Source organism: Camellia sinensis, chromosome 6 (assembly GCF_055761805.1).
Source record: "Camellia sinensis isolate YWXY chromosome 6, ASM5576180v1, whole genome shotgun sequence".
Classification (NCBI taxonomy): Eukaryota; Viridiplantae; Streptophyta; class Magnoliopsida; order Ericales; family Theaceae; genus Camellia; species Camellia sinensis.
Window position 1 is genome coordinate 187,636,707 of NC_138966.1, and position 21,148 is coordinate 187,657,854.

The 21,148-nt window shown below is 37.0% G+C and overlaps 2 protein-coding genes across 2 annotated transcripts; both read left to right on the forward strand.

The window, feature by feature from the left end:
* Positions 1-12,179: 12,179 nt before the first annotated feature.
* LOC145793913 (putative UDP-rhamnose:rhamnosyltransferase 1) lies at positions 12,180-12,566 on the forward strand. The gene has a single exon (XM_082876811.1). The coding sequence runs from the start codon at positions 12,180-12,182 to the stop codon at positions 12,564-12,566; it is 387 nt and encodes a 128-aa protein (XP_082732937.1).
* Positions 12,567-13,621: 1,055 nt separating this feature from the next.
* Positions 13,622-18,737, forward strand: LOC114316178 (protein trichome birefringence-like 11). The gene is made up of 4 exons (XM_028262838.2): positions 13,622-14,417; positions 16,499-16,888; positions 17,667-17,825; positions 17,970-18,737. The coding sequence occupies exons 1-4, from the start codon at positions 13,858-13,860 to the stop codon at positions 18,379-18,381; spliced, it is 1,521 nt and encodes a 506-aa protein (XP_028118639.2). The 5' UTR covers positions 13,622-13,857; the 3' UTR covers positions 18,382-18,737.
* The last annotated feature ends 2,411 nt before the right edge of the window (positions 18,738-21,148 follow it).

A 21,148-nucleotide genomic window follows, 5' to 3' on the forward strand; every position in this document is an offset into this window, starting at 1 on the left:
GAGTTCCCGGAGGCCTCGGCTCGCGTGCCTTGCCTCAGGATCTCCGAACTTGACTGTTTAGTGTCTGGTTTCACACCAAACACTTGTGTTTTGCCTTTGAGAGGCAGGGTAGGGCTTGTAGACCATCCCCACCCACCACCGGCAGTGGCTAGAGGCCACCGGCTGATTTTTGCTGCCACCGGCAATGTATATTGCCGGCCGGCACTATTTGTTGCCGGTCAGCACTATTTAGTGCCGGCCGGCACTCCTTTTGGCCAACATGGCATTTTTGGCCGGCCGATTACTGTGCATCTGCTTTTGCAGATATTTTAAGACAGCTGTCTTGCTTTTGCTCCCCTCCATACACGTGTATAGAGGGATCTCCCTCTTATGAAGCTTGTCTTGTAAAGCTTACAAGACAAGAAGTGCCATATAGAGAGAGAAGGCTCTCTTGGCTTGAGATGAGAGACTTGAAACACTTGAGAGATATTTAGACAGCCATTTTTAGGGTTTTGAGTTCTAGGGTTAGAATCCATACACCTTCCATCTCTATATCTCCCTCTTGTGTGTGTTTTAGTGTGTTTGTGTCTTACTATTGCACACAAACACATAGTGTTTCACCTTCCTTTAGCTACTGAGGTTCTAAAGGGTTGTTCTTGGTGTTCTTGAGTGGTTTTGAGCTTGAAGAACCAGCTGGTCCACCATTTGTGAAGAAAGTCTTCAAGGGTAACAATTTTGACTTTATATTCCCCATTTTTGCATTGATTTTCTACCTATCTTAGAGCTGTTTTCGTACTTATTGTATAACACAAAAAAGTTCTGTTTTTAGGCCCTCTTTATTGTTTATTAAGAGTGTTTTGTTGTTTGAGGGTGGTTGACCCCTCTTAGGCCTTGAAATGCCTTATTTTGAGCCATTTTGTGCTAGCTCCGGGATTTTGGTGTTGGGGTCTCTTCACCACTGAAATCTTGAGGGATTTCAGTGGTGAAGGTGATGCCTTGAAGTCCCAAGAAGGAGAGGGCCACCCCCTCTCCTTGTTGTCCTTGAAAAGGGCATGTTTTGGCCTCTTGAGAGAGCATTATGCTTGAGTGTGTGTTGAGCATGTTTAGGTTGTTTTTCATGCTTATATATCCATAATATAACATGATTTTAAATTGGTTTTGGTACTCCATGCATGCTTAGCATAGTTGCCTTGTAATGCCTTGTTATGCCTTAACATGTCTTAGGTTGTTAGCCTTTGTTGGAGCATGTTTTAGGCTTAGTCTTGTGAAGATTTTGTGCATGTTTTGCCATGTTCTAGGTCTATCCTAGGTTGTTTGGGTCGACTTTGGCATGCATCATATAGCTCCTTTGTATTTAAGCTTGTTGGCCTTGAGCATATGAATGTATAGCATGGCATCTTTGCATTGTTTTGGTGATTTGGGGCCACCCTATAAGCCATTTCAGTCCCATTTTCATGCCTATGTGTTTGCCTTGAATGCATTTTCAATGCCTCATAAGCTTGTGTAGCAATGCTCCTTGTTTTGGCACTTGCGCATGCCTCTAAATTCGAGCCACTTAGATACCATCTAAGTAGTCCTTTAGCCTTGTTTTAACATGCTAAAAACCTGTTTTTAGTTGCTTAATGCATGCCATGTTTGTTGTGATAAACATGCTTCAAAGCTTCATGACTTGCCTCAAGTATTTGGACCATGCTTGCATGCATTTGCTTGTCTTGTTTAAACATGATTTGGCATCATTTTATGACATGATTTCAATGCTTATGTTGCATGCTAATTAGTCCATGATTCCCCCTTTCAAATGTGTTTGAGGGTTGTTCAATTTGTGCTTAAGTGTCGGCCTTCAATTAGATGCATGTGTGCATGTATTTGGTCCCTCATTATAGCATTATGGCTACTGTTTTAGGCCTATTTAGAGCTGCCTAACTCATGTTTAAGTCCGTCTTTCCATCTATTTGCATTGCCATATGTATGCTTGTATGCTTGCATAAGCTTGTTACCATGCCATGTTGCATCCTTAGCTCGCATGCTTAGGTTGCATTGCATTTTGCATGCATGCCTTGTTCCTTGAATTAGTGATAGGAATTGGGCGTTGTTTGATTTGATTTGGTTTGCATGCATTTGAAATCAAAGTTGCATACTTGGTTCTTTGGGCCATCATGCATGAAAATGTGTGATTGGTGGTCCGAGAATTGGGGCACATCCTCCTCTGAGTCATTAACATGATAAGGAATGTGATAGGTACATAAATTGCTTGAATTGCATTGCCATGCAAGATTTTGCCCTCTGCTGCTGTGAGTTGCAGGTTCTGCAGGAATTTATTGTCGGCCGGCAGTATTTAGTGCCGACCGGCAGTCAATCGATGGCCGGTGGATCTATTTTGTGCCGGTGACTAAATGCTACTGCCGGTGGAAATTCTGCTCAGCCGATGATATCCCCCAGTGTCCTGAGAGGCATCCCTGAGACTTTGGCAGTTTTCAGAGGAGCAGAGCAGGGAAAACAGAGGCAAACTATGCATGGCAGTGCGATTCCGAGCCAGTCCCGAGCATGTGTTGCATCTGGCCCTCGCCCCGAGGCGGTTTACTGTTTTTCTTTAGTTTAGTTAATTTGTAATTATTAATTAGCTTGCGTAGTTAATTAATTTGTAATATTTATTTGGTCCCTCCGAGTGAGGGCAAATCTGTAATAAGTGTGTGTGGGTGGTGTGTATGTCTTCCAATCCCCACTTCTTTCTTCCCTTTTATTTACCTGCTTATGATGGTAGATTAGGGCATGTTTAATTTAGCATACCTTATGCTATGCATGCGTGCATTCATGCATTTGTTGACATGCACCGGGCTCGGTACATCATACAAACTACATTGTACTTTTCAATTCCAAATTGAATACATGTTACTTGTAGCATTTCATATGCCATTTTAGGGTTAGCCGAGCCTGTTTAGATTGCATTTTTGCATGTGTTGCATTAGCCATTTTTAACATGAACTAGGATCATGCATATGTTTGCTAACTAGTTTATTGTTTTGGCACGGAGTACGATGTAAGTATTTATGCTTTAGCATCTCGCATGTGTGTGAATGATAACATGACAGTGTGCTTGCCATGTGGCTAGATGCTTATGTGATAAAATGTTTTGAAATGCCTGTGGGTGAAGGTTGGATTGTTTGAGTTGGAAAAACCCATTGAAATCCGTGTTTTAGCCTACTTGCAAGTAGCAAATTCCAAAGCATTTTCAAAACGAACGGATATGCAATGTTTCTTTCCAAATTAGGCAATCTAGTCTATACTTGTTTGCTGCGCGCATAACATAGTAATTCTAGGCTAATAATTGGAATAAGAACACATAACGTTTTCAAAATCGGATATCATGGTTAGTAGAGGCCGGTCTTCGGACCGGGCGAAAGGGGGTGCTCATAGCTGACCTTCCCCGATCGTACCCAAGCTCCCGAGCCGAGACAACTCCGGTAATGACGGACATGTGGCCTTCGGCACCGAGTCAGGGTTTCCTAAATTCCCCCATTTTAAAAAATATTTAGGTTGCGACTCTGTATCTGGCAAAACAGTCCATGTTTGGCACTACTTTTTCAAAAATCTGTTTCTCAAAACGATTTGCCAGATTTGGACTCTTTGGTTCAGATTAAGAACCGCGACAACAGAAAATCGCGAGTCCGAACTGTAGCAGCGAAGGTCCCCCTCGCGGGACGCGTCTACAGAGCCCAATTTCAAACCCTCGGAAGCTGTTGAAACCACAACCGCAATTTGGGTTCGGTTTCCAGAGCTTCCGATAGAGTATTATCAAGATAAGGTTCTATACGCAATAGCCAACACCATTGGCAAACCCCTGAAAATTGACTGGACAACTGCTATGGCTACAAGAGGAAAGTTCGCCAGAGTCTGTATCGAGATGGACCTCACGAAGCCCTTGACACCCAAGTTCATCCTAGAGCGTAAACACTACAACATTGAGTATGAATCACTTCATAATTTCTATTTTCTGTGTGGGCGTATTGATCATAGAAAAGAAGCTTGCAGATTCAAAATGCCCAATACTCAACCGGAGTCAGAAAAACTAGCCGTTTCCGGTGATACCTCATCCTCTGCAAATCCTAACGGCTATCAGCAACCCATGGAAACTTCAAATACAGAATTTGGGCCCTGGATGCTTGCAACTAAGAGAGGACGTAGACCAATTCAGACCCGAAAGAACCAAGATTCAGCTGGTTCAATCACCAAGCCCAACAAATTTAAATATCTTGAGGAGGACAAGGAAGGCCCAGGGGAGCCTTCTAGGGGAAGGAAAACCTACAGGGCAGGTATTGAAAAGGCCCAACATACGCATCCTCAACAATCAGGCCCTAGCCTTCCCAAAGACTACAAAGGTAAAGATAAGAATGATCAATCCCAGCCTAAGGCTCAAGGTCAGTATCGACCAGATCAACCTCAGTCAATAGGCCAATCACCTAGTACCAGCTCAGGAAATCCTGTTCAAGAATCTTATACAGATATCTCAGATACGGAACAAGTAAGGGTAGATGCACCCACACATGAAATGAAGCATCAGCGTGCAAAACCTGAAAAGAGCTTTGCCTTGGAAACTAACAACCAGCTGGAAGACCTAACTATGGTTGAAGCTACTCTACCTCATGCCCAGATTAGTTTAACCAATATAGATACTCCCCCTTCAATCACAGAACATCTGGTTAAAGAGAGAGAACTGCCGGACCTAGGAGACCTGGATAATGGAGGAAATACCGCACACAAAGGGACAGAAGTTAGAAGTGGAGGAACATATGAAGTAACACAACTCAGTTAGCCTGTTGTTAGATCCAGAGAAAGAAGCCATTCACCTAATCGCCTTCGTATGGTGGATAGAGCAGGTACGTATGAGAATCGAACCAAGCTGGGAGGACAGCACTGCCCACCCATTCCACTCGATCCAAATGGCCTCCCTCAGATTAGTGAAGGACGACCATCGGCGAATCTGTAGTATAATTACGGATCTGGCAACCAATGACCCTCAAATTTTTCCTTCTATGGATTTGCTTCGACTTCTATTTTGGAATTGCCACGGTGCCGGCAATAACATCTTCAAGCGGAATCTAGTGGAGATTATCAAGGCTCATAAACCTGAGATCATAGTCCTTATGGAAACTAAAGTAGCCTTCAGCAAATTGGCCAACTTCTTTAATAGGCTTGGGTACACTGCCTTAACTATTATCGATCCTGTGGGAAGAGTGAGAGGCATATGGATAATTTGGGGTACTACCCAGGTTAATGTGCGAGCCTCTACTGTTAGTCCACAAGTGATCCACGCCACAGTGTATAAAGAGGATTTTGAAGAGTGGGTATTGGCTGCTGTCTATGCTAGCCCCAATCCCACTTTACGTGACCAACTGTGGCATAATTTGGAGGATGTGGCCAACAATTTGGACAGACTTTGGCTTGTTGCCGGAGACTTCAATGATTATGCCAACCAGCAGAAGCTTCTCACCCAATCAGAACTCTGGAAGGACTCGGAAATTCCTTGACCGAATTAATAACTGTAAGCTCATAGATCTCGGTAGCTCTGGCCCCCGTATGACCTGGACTAACAACCGTCAAGAAACGGCCAACACCATGGAAAGACTTGATAGAGCTCTGTGTAATAAGGAATGGCGAACTATGTTTCCCAAAGCCTCTGTTTGTGTTCTCCCTCGAACGTATTCTGATCATTCTCCTCTTGTGGTCTATACCCAAGGTATGCACTCCCTGAACCATTTCAATAGACCTTTTAGATTTGAGGCGGCCTGGATGTCACATCCTGGCCTTAATGCTGTGATTCAAACTTCTTGGGTAAATATGCACCACAACCTCTTGGATGCAACTGCTGACTTCACCCATAGAGTTACTGACTGGAATAAAAATGTCTTTGGTAATATCTTTAAAAGAAAAAGGAGACTTTGTGCTCGTTTAGGGGGTATCCAAAAAACTATTGCTGAGAAATTTTCCCATAATCTTCAAATCCTTGAAAAAGCCCTCATCAAGGAGTATAATGAGACTCTGCTTCAAGAAGAAATGCTTTGGTTTCAAAAATCGCGGTCTAAATATATTACCCTTGGTGACAAAAACACCAGATATTTCCATATCTCCACCTTAACCAAGAGAAAGAAACTCAAAATTAATGCCCTCAAGAATGATGATAATAACTGGATTACGGATATGGCTGAGGTCAAAAACATCATCCTCCAGTATTTCCAAAATCTCTTTCGTAAAGAAGATGAGGTCTGTTTAGACCATTGGAATAATGTTACTTTAGTTAAGTTTACTAAAGAAGATAATGATACTCTTCTTAAGCCTATCACCAATTTCGATATCCATCATGCTGTCAAGAGTATTGGGGCCTACAAAGCCCCAGGCAAAGATGGCATGCAAGCAATCTTCTATCAAAGATATTGGCCCATTGTGGGCCAGTCAGTGTGTCACTTTGTTAAACAGTGTTTCCTCAACAGAGCTGTGCCTGCTGAGATCAATGAGACCCTCATTGTTCTCATCCCCAAGATTGATAATCCTGAAAACATAAAGCAATTTAGACCTATCAGCCTCTGCAATGTTACATATAAAATCATTTCCAAATTAATTGTGGCTAGAATTCGCCCTTTTCTTGACAACTTGATTAGCCCCAATCAATGCTGTTTCATACCGGGGCGTAATACCACCGATAATATCATTATAACCTAGGAAATCCTCCATACTTTGAGGCATAAAAAAGGGAAGAGTGGAGGGATGATCTTCAAAATAGACCTTGAAAAAGCGTATGACTGACTCTCCTGGAACTTTATTAAGGATACCCTCCTTGAATTGAACCTGAATGAGGGATGGGTTCACCTTATCATGAGTTGTGTCACCAATAACAAATTCAATATTCTTTGGAATGGTGAGGTGCTTAATAGTGTTAAAAATGAGAGAGGTCTCCGTCAAGGCGATCCTCTCTCCCCTTACCTATTTGTTCTTTGCATGGAGAGATTTTCCAACATGATAAATTCCAAGGTTGGCAGCAATACCTGGAAGGGTATTAAAGCTGCTCGCACTAGCCCGCCCATCTCTCATCTTTTCTTTGTAGACGACCTTATTCTTTTTGCCAAAGCTGATAGACAAAATTGTACCACCATTATGGATACTTTAATTGAGTTTTGTGCTATATCTGGCCAAAAAGTTAACTACAACAAATCCAAACTCTTCGTGTCCCTCAATGTGCCTCACAACAAAGCCAGATCCCTTAGCTATCTGAGTGGCATTCCCCTTACTCAAGACCTTGGTAAATACTTGGGCTCCCCTATGATTCATGGTAGAGTCAACAAACATTTGTTTCGGGATATCATGGAAAAGCTTAAGAACAAACTTTCAGGTTGGAAAGCCAGAAACCTCTCCCTTGCTGGTAGGCTTACCCTCATCCAATCAGTGACCTCTGCGATCCCTAACTATAATATGCAAACCATGGAACTACCTCGAAGTATGTGTGATGACATTGATAGACTCAATTGAAACTTTCTCTGGGGTGAAACCGATAGTAATAGAAGAGTGCATTTAGTTAATTGGGACAAGGTTTGCAGAAGCAAAGCTAAAGGTGGCCTAGGTCTTCGTAAGGCTAGAGATAATAACACTGCCCTCTTGTCCAAACTTGGTTGGAAGCTACTAAGTGATAAAAACAAACTTTGGTGTAAAGTTCTCCATTCTAAATATCTTAACAAAAACACCTTGTGCCAGTCCCCCCCCCCAAAAAAAACCAACTCTTCTCATATCTGGAGAAGCATTTATAGGAACAAAGACATTCTGAGGAGATGAGTCAAATGGAATGTGGGGGATGGGAATAACATCTCCTTTTGGAATGATTGGTGGTGTGGCTCACAACCTCTAGCTGAAACACACAATCCCCAACAGGCTAATGAGTATCTGAAGGTTAGTACTGTGCTCACTGATGATGGCAACTGGGATAAGGAAGCTCTTCAAAATCTTGTCAGCCCTCAAGCTCTACAGGACATTCTTAAATCCATAGACCCCATTTTGTCACTTTTACAGATACCCCTTTCTGGATTGGCTCACCATGTGGTAATTTCACTATTGCCTCAGCATACAGCCTCATTGCTAATCATGAGCCAGTTGGTGAAGATTGGAATTGGATGTGGAAACTTAAGGTGCCCCAGAATCTGAAAAGCTTCCTCTAGCTTCTTCTACATGGGAGATTACTCATTAATCAACTTCGTCTTGTGAGGAATATGGCTACTAATGATATATGCCCTCGATGTGGGTCAATTAGTGAGGACATGCCCCACCTTATCAAAAATTGCATTTTCTCCAAGAACTATTGGACTGAAATCAGAGATCCTCCCTGGTGGAGGGCTGGTTATGATCAACCTTTCAATGAATGGGTCATTTCTAACTTGAAAGATAAAATTTTTTTTTTTGAAACTAAATAGCAGATTGTTTTTATTTCTACCATCTGGCAAATTTGGAAAGATAGAAACAAATTGGTTTTTGAAAAACAAATTAACCCCATTCAATCTAGTCTCAAGAACATATGGAACTATGCTCATGAGATTGCAGAGGCTTTCCAATTTGCCTTCCATCCAAATCCTCCTAATCCTAAACTAATTTGTTGGCTTCGTCCACCTACAGGTAAGTTAAAGCTGAATGTTGATGGCTGCTCAAAAGGGGATCCAGGTCAAGTTGGCTATGGAGGCTTACTACGAGATGAAACGGGTCTTTGGGTCTGGGGCTTCTATGGAAAACTCGGTCATTGCTCAAGTCTTGAAGCTGAGTTGTGGGCCATCTACAGGGGTCTCACCATCCTTTTCCAGAAAAACACACATGAAGTGGAGATTGAAACAGATTCTGCATTGGCACTATCTCAAATCCAAGATGGTCCTTGCAGCAGCTCTCCCTACAGAGCTCTTATTGAGGATGCTAAATTTCTGCTAAAAAGATGCCACTGCTCTCTAAGCACACTCTGAGAGAGGGCAACAAATGTGCTGATCAACTAGCTCAGATTGGTGTTGCTCAAGATGAACATGTTGTTCTGATGGAAGATCCCCCAAATGTACTGCAGGAGCTGCTTATTGTAGACATACTTGGCACTGTTGAGCTGAGGGATTAGCCCTCTTGCTGTTTTGTTATTTTGCTACTATGTTATCTCTGTAATGTTCTGCTAAGCTTCTGCTGCTATGTTTTTCCATTGAATCAAAAAAAAAAAAAAAAAATGAACAATGTTAGGTTAATATATACATTTTAAATATATATTTTTAGATCTGAAAAATGTATATATATGTTTTTATCTCGGTCTCAATTGTTAATTCCTAATATTATCTATAAAAAAAAAATCCTGGACAATACTCACTGACTATGATCTGAGTTATAACTCAAGTAATTTTAAAAAGGCACTTAAAGTGCCAAGTATCAAATTCTGAGTGTATTGAAAAATAGATAAATATTAGAAATTCATACTTTTAAATTCATATATTAATTCATAATGACCTGATAATGGAATTGAGTGACCCTTATATCATTAAGTGTATAATAAATTAAAAATCAACAATTATTATATTATATCATTATAAGTCAAATTGTCAATTTTTTTTTTTATTACTCTCAAACATTTTTCAATAAATAAATAACATAATGGTTAAACAACAATTAGAAAGAGACTATCCTCATCAATGGATCTCACAATGAATCCGGATCCTCGGTAGCCTTTTCCTGTAGCGCCCCAAAACAATGCCGTTTTGGGGCAACTTTTCAAGAGAAAAAAAAAAAGAAAAAAGAAAAGAAAGAAAGAAAGGAACAGAACTGAGAGAGGGAGAAGAACCAAGAAGAACAGAACTCGGGGAAGAACCCATTAATGGCGTCGAAAAATGGGGTTGTGTTCGAAGAGGAGCAACAATCGAATTTTTTTTTTTTTTTTTGTGTGTGTCTCTGTTTTTTCTGATTTTTATAGAGTTAGGATTGATCTTCCCGCCATTGAAGTCCGATAGAGGCAAACCAGGAAGAAGAAAAGATGAAAACCAGGAAGAAGAAGAATAAGAAAGAAGAATCACAACAGAAAAAAATCCACACCCAGTAAACCACTTAATATTACAAATTGCAAATGATCTGTTTGCAGAATCACAACACCCATTACAAGTGTACACCTACCTCTCTCTCTCTCTCTCTCTCTCTCTCTCACACACACACATACACATATGTACATATATATATATATATAGATGAAATTGTTTTCATATGAGCTTGAAATTGTATTTCGAAAATTTCATGCATCTGATCTTTGAAGTTCTCAAACCCACTTTGTTTTCAAATATATGTATATATCCAAAAAAAAAAAAAAAAAATTCATCAATGAAACCCACAAAATATACATATATATATATATATATATATGTATATATGAAATTGTTTTCAAATATTGATATGAGTTTGAAATTGTATATGAATCTGATCTTGGGGTTTGAAATTGTTTTCATTTCAAACCCACTTCGAAAACTTCATAAACCTGAAAACCCACTTTGTTTGAAAACCCACTTTGTTTTCAATTATATGTATATATCCAAAAAAAAAAAAAAAACTTCATGAATGATTTGTATGTTCCAAAACAAACCCACTTGATTTTTTTGTTCCGATCTCTTCAAGGCGATGCTATTTGTATGATTTGTATGATTTGGATCAAATGGTCTCAGATCTTATTTTTTGTATGTACAGATCAAACAAAAAATATGATTCGGAACAGAAAAAAATGTTGAGGAAATCATACAGATCGTTTTGGATCTCTTCAATTGATTATCTTGCCAATCTCTTCAAGGCGATACAGATCGGAACCGTTCCTCATGTCCTTCATCTGCTTCATCCGTGCTCCTCTCCTTTCTGAGTTTACCCACCGTTGCATCTTTCTTCTTCCCCCTTTCCTTTCTGAGTTCTGCTCTGTCTTTCTTTTTTTTCTTTTTTTTCTTGAAAAGTTGCCCCAAAACGGCGTCGTTTTGGAGCGCTACAGGAAAAGGCTACAGGAAAAGACTACCGAGGATCCGGATTCATCTCACAATACCCTCACCTTCCGTGCTCTTTGGGACAAGGACCGTCCGACCAACCACTCTTTCTTTCCCTTTTTTATTTTTTTTATTTTGGTTAAAAAAAATAAAATCCGACCTACCACTATCACCCACGAATCCACGATTTTTTCTCTCCTCGTGTGTAACATTACATTACAATACTCTATTTGTATTTTTCTATACTATATTATATAAAGTAAATATTTTGAAAATTTTTAATTCATTTTAAAAATACTCATATTATTAATTATTTCAAAACTAAATTATTAAATTCAACTCATCTTTTTTATTTATAAAATTATTAATAAAAATTAAAAAGTTAACTGCTAGGGAATAGTATGTTTAACTACAATTTATTATAATAAGGTTAGTGATTCAATTCTTATCACTTGTAAAAAAAAGTTTGTGAATACAATTGGACCAGATTATTGATTGATAATTTGTTTTTAAAAGGAATCTAATTAATTAATTTTTAGTAATTCTAGGAACACAAAAACTAAACACAGAATGAGACACAACCCTCTCACAAAAAATGAGACCCACATACATTTAATTTCTGTGCATATAAACTTACCCATAAATTTTATAAACTCTTATTTATTTGTGTTTAGCTTTGTATCTAATTTTTATAGCATTTGCAAGAGAATTATTATAATTTTATATACTCCCTATGTTTCAAAATATTAGTCCATAATTTCACTATTTATTACTCGAAATATTAATTTATTTTTTAAAAATAAGAATTAAAATAGGAGAATTGACCAGTAAATCCCATTTTGTCATCTTGTAGATCATGTGGTTCTAATTGTTTTCTTTTAAACCAATTAGTCTTTAGGATTGTTTGTTTACTATTTTGCCATTGAGGTGTTAATTTGAGTTTGTAAGCCCGCGTGTATTTATGGGAAGGGGTGTGTGTGAGATTCACGTCCCAAAAAAAAGGTAATAGTACTCTTTTTGGACGGTATGGGTTACAGGCGCATGATGTGGGACATGAAATAGATGGAGTGAGTGGGGTTATGTCACGTTGGGGAGTGTGTTGTCACGTGACTCAACCCACCAACCCACAAATCCAACTTGCTTTTTACATTCATCTTTACAGATGGGCAATCATCCCCATTTGGAAAAGATAAATCAATGGTAAAAGGCGGCACGAACCCTAAGTTTTGTTACGATTATCCACTTTTGGTAACTTTGAACATCGAAGGTGAGTACTTCGATTTGTTTAGGAAGATGATCGGTAAGCCGGTGATTCCCACTGGGTTTCTTCCGTCGGAAAAACCAAACAAAACCCGAATTGTCGCCGCACATGACGGCTCGGGGAGTAAGATCTTCAATTGGCTGGATGAAGAGAAACCCAAATCCTTGGTGTTCGTTGGATTCGGAAGTGAGTGTAAACTTAACAGAGACAAAGCTTACGAGATAGCCTTCGGGGTAGAGTCATCGGAATTGCCATTTTTATGGGCTCTGAGAAAACCCAATTGGGCCTCCAACGATCTCGATGCTGTACTGCCGGACTTCTGACAGAGGAAGAGTTCGCATCGGATGGGCACCGTAGATTGAGATTCTGGCTCACCCGTCAATCGGAGGCTCGTTTCACGCTGTGTGGGGTTCGATGATTGAAACATTGCAATTTTGGGCATTGTACAAATTGAGGTAATATTTCACGATGTTGTTCATTGTTGGGTTCACGTTGTTGTTGTTCATTGTTGGGTTCACGATGTTGTTCATTGTTGGGCATTGTATAGATCAGAGGCTCGTTGTTTCATGTTGTGTGGGGTTTGACGATCTTGATGTTGTTCATTGTTGGGTTCACGTTGTGCTTTTATTCGAATGTTGTAATGTTCACGTTACAATCAACTAAAGCACTGTTGGACTATTAGGTTCACGTTATGCTTTTATTCGAATATTGTAATGGTCACATGAATATTGTGGTGTTCACGTTAACTGCAGTATTGTTGGATTGGAAAAACTTTATAAATGAATTTTCACCCCTCTGATTCCACAAAACGTAGGATTACACTTATCAAAAATAAAGCAGAACATCTCTATAAATTATGTGGGGGCATATTCATCCAGCACACAACCATCTACATTCAAAAAAAGACTTATCTGTAAGCAATCCCACCTCACATAGACTTGTCAATCAAACAAAAACTCAGTAGGATCAAAAGGAACACAATTTAGCCATATATAACATAAATTTCTTATTATGTCATTTTTTAAAATTCATTAATTATGATAATTAATATTTAAAAAAAAGTCAAAAGATAATTTTAGAAAATTAATAATATTTTTAAAATATAATAAGAGTGATGCTTCCGACCCCGTGGGGGTGACCTCCAGTGACACCCCCACTGACGTGTTAACCTCTCATTAGCTAAAAATAATAATAATAATAATAATTTTTGTTGGGCCAATCACAGCCGGCCCTGGCACCCAGTGAGTCCGAAGTATTTTTCATATAATAATTACTCTACTTACAAAAAATTAAACTTCCTAAAATGAAAGGGACAATGGGAGTAATATATTGTGAGTGACCATTCTGTTAACCAACACGTTCGCCCCACGTCCAGATTCTTTTTCTAGATTTCAAATTTTAATTCTCCTTCTCAAATAGTTTGCAAATTCATCATTCCACTCATCCAACCCTCTCTGTCATCAATGGAAGATAGTGTACATTTCTTTCTCTTTTTCTCTTCATGAATGCTACTTTGCTTTCTCAACACCCATCTGTCTCACACACCAAGCAAAACAAAAAAACCAAAAGCCCAAAAAGCAAAAATCGATTCAGACCCAACCCAATTCGCCATGAATGTTGTTTTGCTTGCACACCACACCTCTCCCCTGTTTCTCTCTCCTCCTCCACTTTTTCTTCTCTGTCTCACTCTCTAAGCCCCCACATCCCCAATTTCATTTCCAACCCCAAATGTCTAAGAACCCATCTCATCCAGACTTCGAAACAATGCCCCACTTCGATTTCCTCAACAAATTCAAGCGCTTGAGACTGTTCGAGCCCTCTCTGGGCGTTCTGGGTTTCTTTCTCCTCACACTCTGTTTCATATGCTGCTTTTTTTACTTGGATTACAGAGCTGTGCCCAAAGGTCTCCGAATCTCAACACAATCCGACAGGTTTGTGTGGCTGAGATTTAATGGGTCTGGGTCCGGAGAGGATCCAAAGACTGAGTTTTTGAGTGAAATGGGTAGTGGGTGTGACGTGTTTGAAGGTGATTGGGTCTGGGATGAGAGCTACCCATTGTACCAATCCAGAGATTGTAGGTTTTTGGATGATGGGTTTAGGTGTTCTGAGAATGGACGGCCTGATTTGTTTTACACCAAGTGGCGTTGGCAGCCCAAAGCTTGTGACTTGCCCAGGTTCATCCTTTATCTTTGTTTTTCCATTGTTTGCGTTTTCCTGGTAAATAGTGTTTGGTTGCTGAGAAAATTTGGAAGAAGGAAGAAGGTTTCAGTCTTTAAATTGACTTGAAGAAGCATATACACAACTCCTATACCAAATTTGGCATGGTTCAGTAAATTACTGTGCCGTCACAGTGATCAGTTCTTTTAGTTTCTCGTTATAGCAGCTTTCATTAACTGCTATATTTTTCTTTAGAATAGAATAATGCTTGGCACCCCTTTTGGAGTCATCCCTCACCCGTTTGCCACGTGACGGGTGGTGATTAGAGGAGCAGGAAAAAAAAGAAAAAGAAAAAGAAAAGGTAACCAATGAGAGGGAGAGGGGGTCGGGATGGAGAAAAAAGGGGATGAATCATTGCTGTTTTCTTTAAGTAAATTTTATTTTAATTGTGAAATAAAAAATTTAATGGTACAGTCCAATAATCGACCTCTCCTAAGTAGTTTTCAGAATCAATCTGGCTCGAAATCGGGCCTATAATTATTCCCAAGCCCCTCTAGAAGTAAAACAAAAAAATAAAAAAAATTCGAACTTGCCCATATGACTTAATACTATTTAGTATAAATATATATATATTTTTCTATTGTAGGTTAGTGGTTTAAATTTTTTAACCAATTATTTTACATGACTATAATAAATAATTTATGTTTATAACAAAAATTAAAGGTAAACAAAATGAAACATATTAATAAATACATAAATGTATATATATATATATATAATACAATAATTTGTGGGTGGTGAGAGTGATGTTGGGCTTGAAACACACTTTCTAAATTCGACCCACATTATAATCAAGCCTAAAATATTTATCCAACACGACCCTAAATTATAATTCCATACTTATAAATCATGGACAAATTCAGATAAATTTAACAGGTCATTTAGCACATGTCCACCTCTAAATGAAAGTAGTCGAATTGGATCACGAGTGCCTTTGTTGTGTAAATAATTAATGATATTTGTCCTTTGGTTTTGTGCTCTTTGTCCTTTTTTTTTTTGTTTGTTTCTTTGTTTCAATTGGTATTTTCCCCCCCGTGAACTAAAACATAATAATGCTATAGGTGAAGCAAAGCAATGAAGACAGACTTCATTTTCATAAATTCTGTTTGTCATTAGCTCTACTATTTATTAATTTTTGCATTGATTATTTCTTGAATTTTGTTGGTGAAATATACTCTTTGCTTCTTAGATATTTAAAATTGCTGACCTTATAAGATGGTAGTAAAACAATGTTGAGTTTGGGTAATCTTACGCCGTGTTTGGTTGGGGGATTTGGAGAAAGATTTGGAAAGAAAAATGGAAAAAGAACGTGAAATGTGAATAAAATATACTTACATTTCACCTAATTTCACACACCTTTTCCAATTCCTTTTTCAAATCCCTTCTCAAATCTCCCAACCAAACATAGCATTAGGGATAGTTTGTTCACTTCCCTTTATCGTCTTGCACTAATATGAAGCATGGACACGTAAATGATTTACATGCGACAAATTTTTTTTAACTGAAAATCTATTTACTAAGTATATAAATATTTTATCCATAAACAACAAACGTTAATACTAAGTGTGATTAGAGACTACACTCGTGTTGTGTTGAGGCTCCAAGTTAGGGCTCTTGGAATCATTAGAAGTCAATCTCTCAACTTCATAACTATGAGCAGATCTGTGTTGCATTGTCAATAGTTTTATGAGTTCTATATATTTTTTAAATTCGATATTCATGTTCCCAAATATTATAATATGACCCTTGAAATTAGTTTTGAAAATTTGAAATAAGACCCCTTTCCGTCTCAAAGCTTGTCTGTCCGTGTCTTTGTTGTGTCCATTGAACAAAATTATTAAAAATGGAAACAACATGTGGTGTGTTGGGCACGGATCCTTGCCGTGCCTGTGCCCCATACTTGTCTGACATGGCTACATAACCTATTTTCAAGTGTCAACCTTTCATAGATTGCTCATAACTTGAACTATTTCAGTCTAATGGGCAGAACTCACAAAAATTATTACTCAGTATGTTTTATGATCCCTTATAAAAACAGATTTGATGCAAAAATGATGTTGGAGAAATTGAGGAACAAGAGGCTAGTATTTGTTGGGGACTCAATTGGGAGAAACCAATGGGAGTCCCTCCTGTGCATGCTCTCCTCTGCAGTTCCTCGCAAGGATTCCATCTATGAAGTGAATGGCAGCCCAATCACGAAGCACAAAGGGTTCTTAGTGTTCAAGTTTGCAGATTATAACTGCACAGTTGAGTACTACAGGGCTCCGTTTCTTGTGCTGCAGAGCAGACCTCCTGCTGGGTCTCCACCAAAAATAAGGACTACCGTGAAATTAGATCAGATGGATTGGAGCTCTTCGACATGGAGAGACGCTGATGTGCTGATCTTCAACACGGGGCATTGGTGGAATTATGAGAAGACCATAAGAGGGTAATTTGATTTTTTTGAAATGCTTTAATATCGCCTTTATTGCTTATATTTTTTAGCATGAAGTTTTGAATTGGGAAACTATTAGAAGATTTTGAATTATGTGAATCATGGTGCTTTGGCAATGGCTGAAAAAAAACAAATATTATGTCATGAATGGCCTCAGATATCATCCTAACTTTTCGATGGCGAGCAACTTTCAATATCAAAGGCCAAATACAAATGACTATCTATCTGGTAGCAGTGAAATGGACAGATACAAGGTTAGATCATGTGAAATTTAGGGTAATGATGTATTATAAGATTATGTTGTTGACAGCCTTACTTTTGGAGAATACCCTTTTCTTTCCTCTTCTTATTAGTAGATAGTTGTAACATGACTTTCTTTGCAGTCAAATTGACTTGAAATTAACACCCAAGTTATGTTTAATCTCGGGGCAAAGTACTATATGAAGAGGACTAAGATATGCCCATAGTTTTGGGCCAAGATTGTATTTTTATGTATAATCAACTAAGCAAATCGCATTGAACTATAGATTATGGTTGGAGAGTGGTTTGATGGGAATGTGTTGGATGCACTGATTGGGCTACCATTGCTTTTATCAAATTTTGACTCATAAATTATCTTCATGAACATATTTTCTGTCAATTTTTGTGTATGCTCTTGCAATGAAGAAAGGGATGAAATATTATGTTAATTATTGGAAGAATTTAGAGTCATGTTGATCGTAAACAATATGTACCTCTATACGGATCTTAAAGATTTGAACATAATGATCAGGGGTAATTACTTTCAAGAAGGGGCAGAGGTAAAGATGGAGATGAAAATTGACAGTGCGTACAGGAAGTCCTTAGATACCGTGGTAGACTGGATACACCGTGAAGTGAATACGAGCAAGACCCAAGTTCTTTTCCGCACATATGCCCCCGTGCATTTCAGGTTGGTTTACTAAAAAGTGAAATTTCATTAAGTTTTGATATTATGCTATTTTTATTTATATCTCTTAAGCCTGCCAAAATCTATTGATTTAAAAACTTGCCTATGGTTTGAGGAACTTAACAAATGTTAATGTGGAATATTCAGAGGTGGAGATTGGAGATCCGGGGGAAGTTGTCACTTGGAAACACTACCCGAGCTAGGGTCCTCATTGGTACCTCCCCAAACTTGGGCCCGGTATAGCATATTTGTCGATGTATTATCAGCTCATTCAAACACTTCAAATTTACATACATTGGATATATTAAATGTAACAATTATGACTTCGCGAAGGAAAGATGGGCATTCATCGCTATACTATGTGGCCGGACCTGCTCCTCTCCATAGACAGGATTGCAGCCATTGGTGTCTTCCTGGAGTCCCCGATGCATGGAATGAGCTACTTTACGCTTTGTTTCTGAAGCATGAGTCTGCTCAGATTTGGAATTCATCTACACTCCGGGTACAAGCACCTTCTTTATTTGCCAACTTGAAAAAGGAGAAGAGAGGAGGAAAATGAGTTTTTTTAGAACATATCAACTAGGGGTCGAGAAGCTCTCGAGTTTGAAGGGTTTTTTCAATAGATCAGGTTCTGCAGGATCCGGTATATTGGTCAGATTTTGGTTGTTGATCATAAAGGAGGCCAGATTTAGGGGAAAGTTTGGGATTATTGGTATAGGATATAGGAAATTCTTTGGAATATGATTCTTTGGAATATAGGGTGGTATATAGATGTGCTTCAGAACAAGTACTCATGTAGCAAATTTTGATTGTATATTTATAACTTGTATCACTGATAAATGTGATGCTTATATATGGGACTATACAGTGGAATATGACTTACATGAGCACTTCAATTTAAGCTGACTTCGTAAATTTTGTATTGGCATGGTGTGTGATGAATGTTTGAAAAACAGGAATTTTTTTTTTTTTTTTTTTTTTTTTTTCACAATGCCAACTAAAATGAGGCATATTGTTGTGTGTCCTGAACGTTTTGGCGAGAGCTTGGATGTTACGTGACTGGTTGTTTATTTAATGATAAATTACAAATACACTCTAAGATTTGCTAAAAATACGAATTACCTTCTGTGATTTAGAAAATTATAAATACTTTCCTATCAGAATTTTTTATTTAACAGAATTAATTAAAAAATAAATTTTTTAATTGTTCACATATACAATAATAAAATCATCTGAATTATTAATTGAAATAAAATTTTAACATTATTAAAAATTATTACTCCTTCTGTTCCAAAATAAAGGTCTTTTTTGGAGAATCTAACTTTTTTTGGTAGTACAATTATTGCACTTTAAAAAAGTTGATTTTCCAAAATTACCCTTTTGATAGTATATTTTTTGAGAATATCAATGTCATAATTGTACTTTTTATATTATTTATTAATTTAAAAGAAGGAAAAAATAGGAAATTTATATTATTTTTGTACTTGATTTCTGAAGAGGGACTAATATTTTTAGACAATAAAAGATGGAATAAGGGACTAATATTTTGGAATGGAGAGAGTAATTAACTTGATGATTTATTAATAAAATGACCTATTTGTTATGAAATTATAAACTTTAGGAGGTATAATGTAATTTTTAGAATTATAAGGAATAATTTATAATTTAAATAAATTTTAGGGTGTTTGTAATTTACCCTTTATTTAGGCCAAGTTTGGCATATTGCAAAAGCTAAAAAGCTAAAAAGCTACTCAAAGCTGCACAACTCCCAATCGTAATTTTTCCCTACAAATCAATTTTTACAATTTTTTATTACACATTTTTTCATAAAAAGTCAAAAAGTTAACCCAAATATCCATATTTTCTTCCTCAATTTTTTAGTCCAAAAAGACAAAAAGTACACTTATTTAGGACACCCCAAACAACCCCTTAATTGAGAGGGGTATTCTTTTCAAGCATGATGTTTAAGTTCTTTGGCAACATGCTGATTTAGCTAAAAAGTTAAAAAGCCAACAACTTATACCAAAAAGTCAAATATTGTCTATTCTCTCTACTTTTTGCACATCTTTTCGTAAAAAGTCAAAAAGTTATCTAAAATATACTAATTTTTTTAACTCATATTTTAACCAAATAGTCAAAAAACTAATAAATTAGTCTGTTCCCAAACGAGGCAGTCTCATGCACAAATATAGAGAATCACTATCCTAAGAAAAATATCACAAATTTTCAAAAAATATTTGTCACTTAGGCATAGTTTGAGAAGTTGGTTTTGGTGGGTTATGGGCTAAAATAACCACAAAAAATAAAATATGCTATTTTAACCACAAAAAACAAAAACATCAAATCCAACCCATAATCATTACACTCCTCTCTCACAATAAAAGTCAAAAAAGTCAAAAAGCCCTTCCCAAACCAGGTTTTTTAGCCCCAGGCTTAAAATAGCAAAAAAGTCAAAAAGCCAACCCACTTCCCAAACGGAGGCTAAAATTATATGAAAATTATTTTTTTTTTTGTAAAAGGAAGATATAAGGTATTAATTTAGGAATAAATAAAATGAATTTAGAATGAAAAGTGATCCGTGTGAATAAATATATATATTTTTTTGGGTGAAAAAAAATACAAGAAAATGAGAGCTTTAATAAGATTGTTAATGATTGATTTGATTTGTGTAATTATCCCATTCTTGAGGCAGCAATAGAAATTTTTCGCATTTTTTGAAGAATTTTTTATTTTATATTTTATTTTATATTATTTTATTTTTTTTTCCGTTAAGGAGTATAAACACACGTAGTTACTGATGAATTATGTGTATCAATTAAAACTGGACGTAATATTATACTTTTTTTATTCGTATTTTTATGAAATTCTTTCTTAAAAACAAAATTGTAGCCAAAATTTTACATTTAGTAAATTAAATCACTCATAATATCTTTAACAAAGAACTATATATGACCTTAATTAATTATTTACAAAGAAATGTGAGGTCCACTGCTGATTTACGTTTTAAAAATGGGGTGAATTATAAACATATTTATGAGATTTGTTTAAAATATAAATTATTTTTTTGTAATTTGAAAAATTATAAATACTCATTTATTAGAAATTTTTTTTTAATAAAATTAACTAAAAAAATAAAATTTATAATTGCTCTCCTAGACAATAATAAAATTATCTAAATTATTAATTGAAATATATTTTTAACATTAAAAACTATTAATTGACTTGATAATTTATTAGTAAAATGGACGATTTGTTATGAAAGTAAAAACCTCAATGACAAATATAATTTAAAAAAATACGATTCGTATTTTAATCAAATCTTAAAA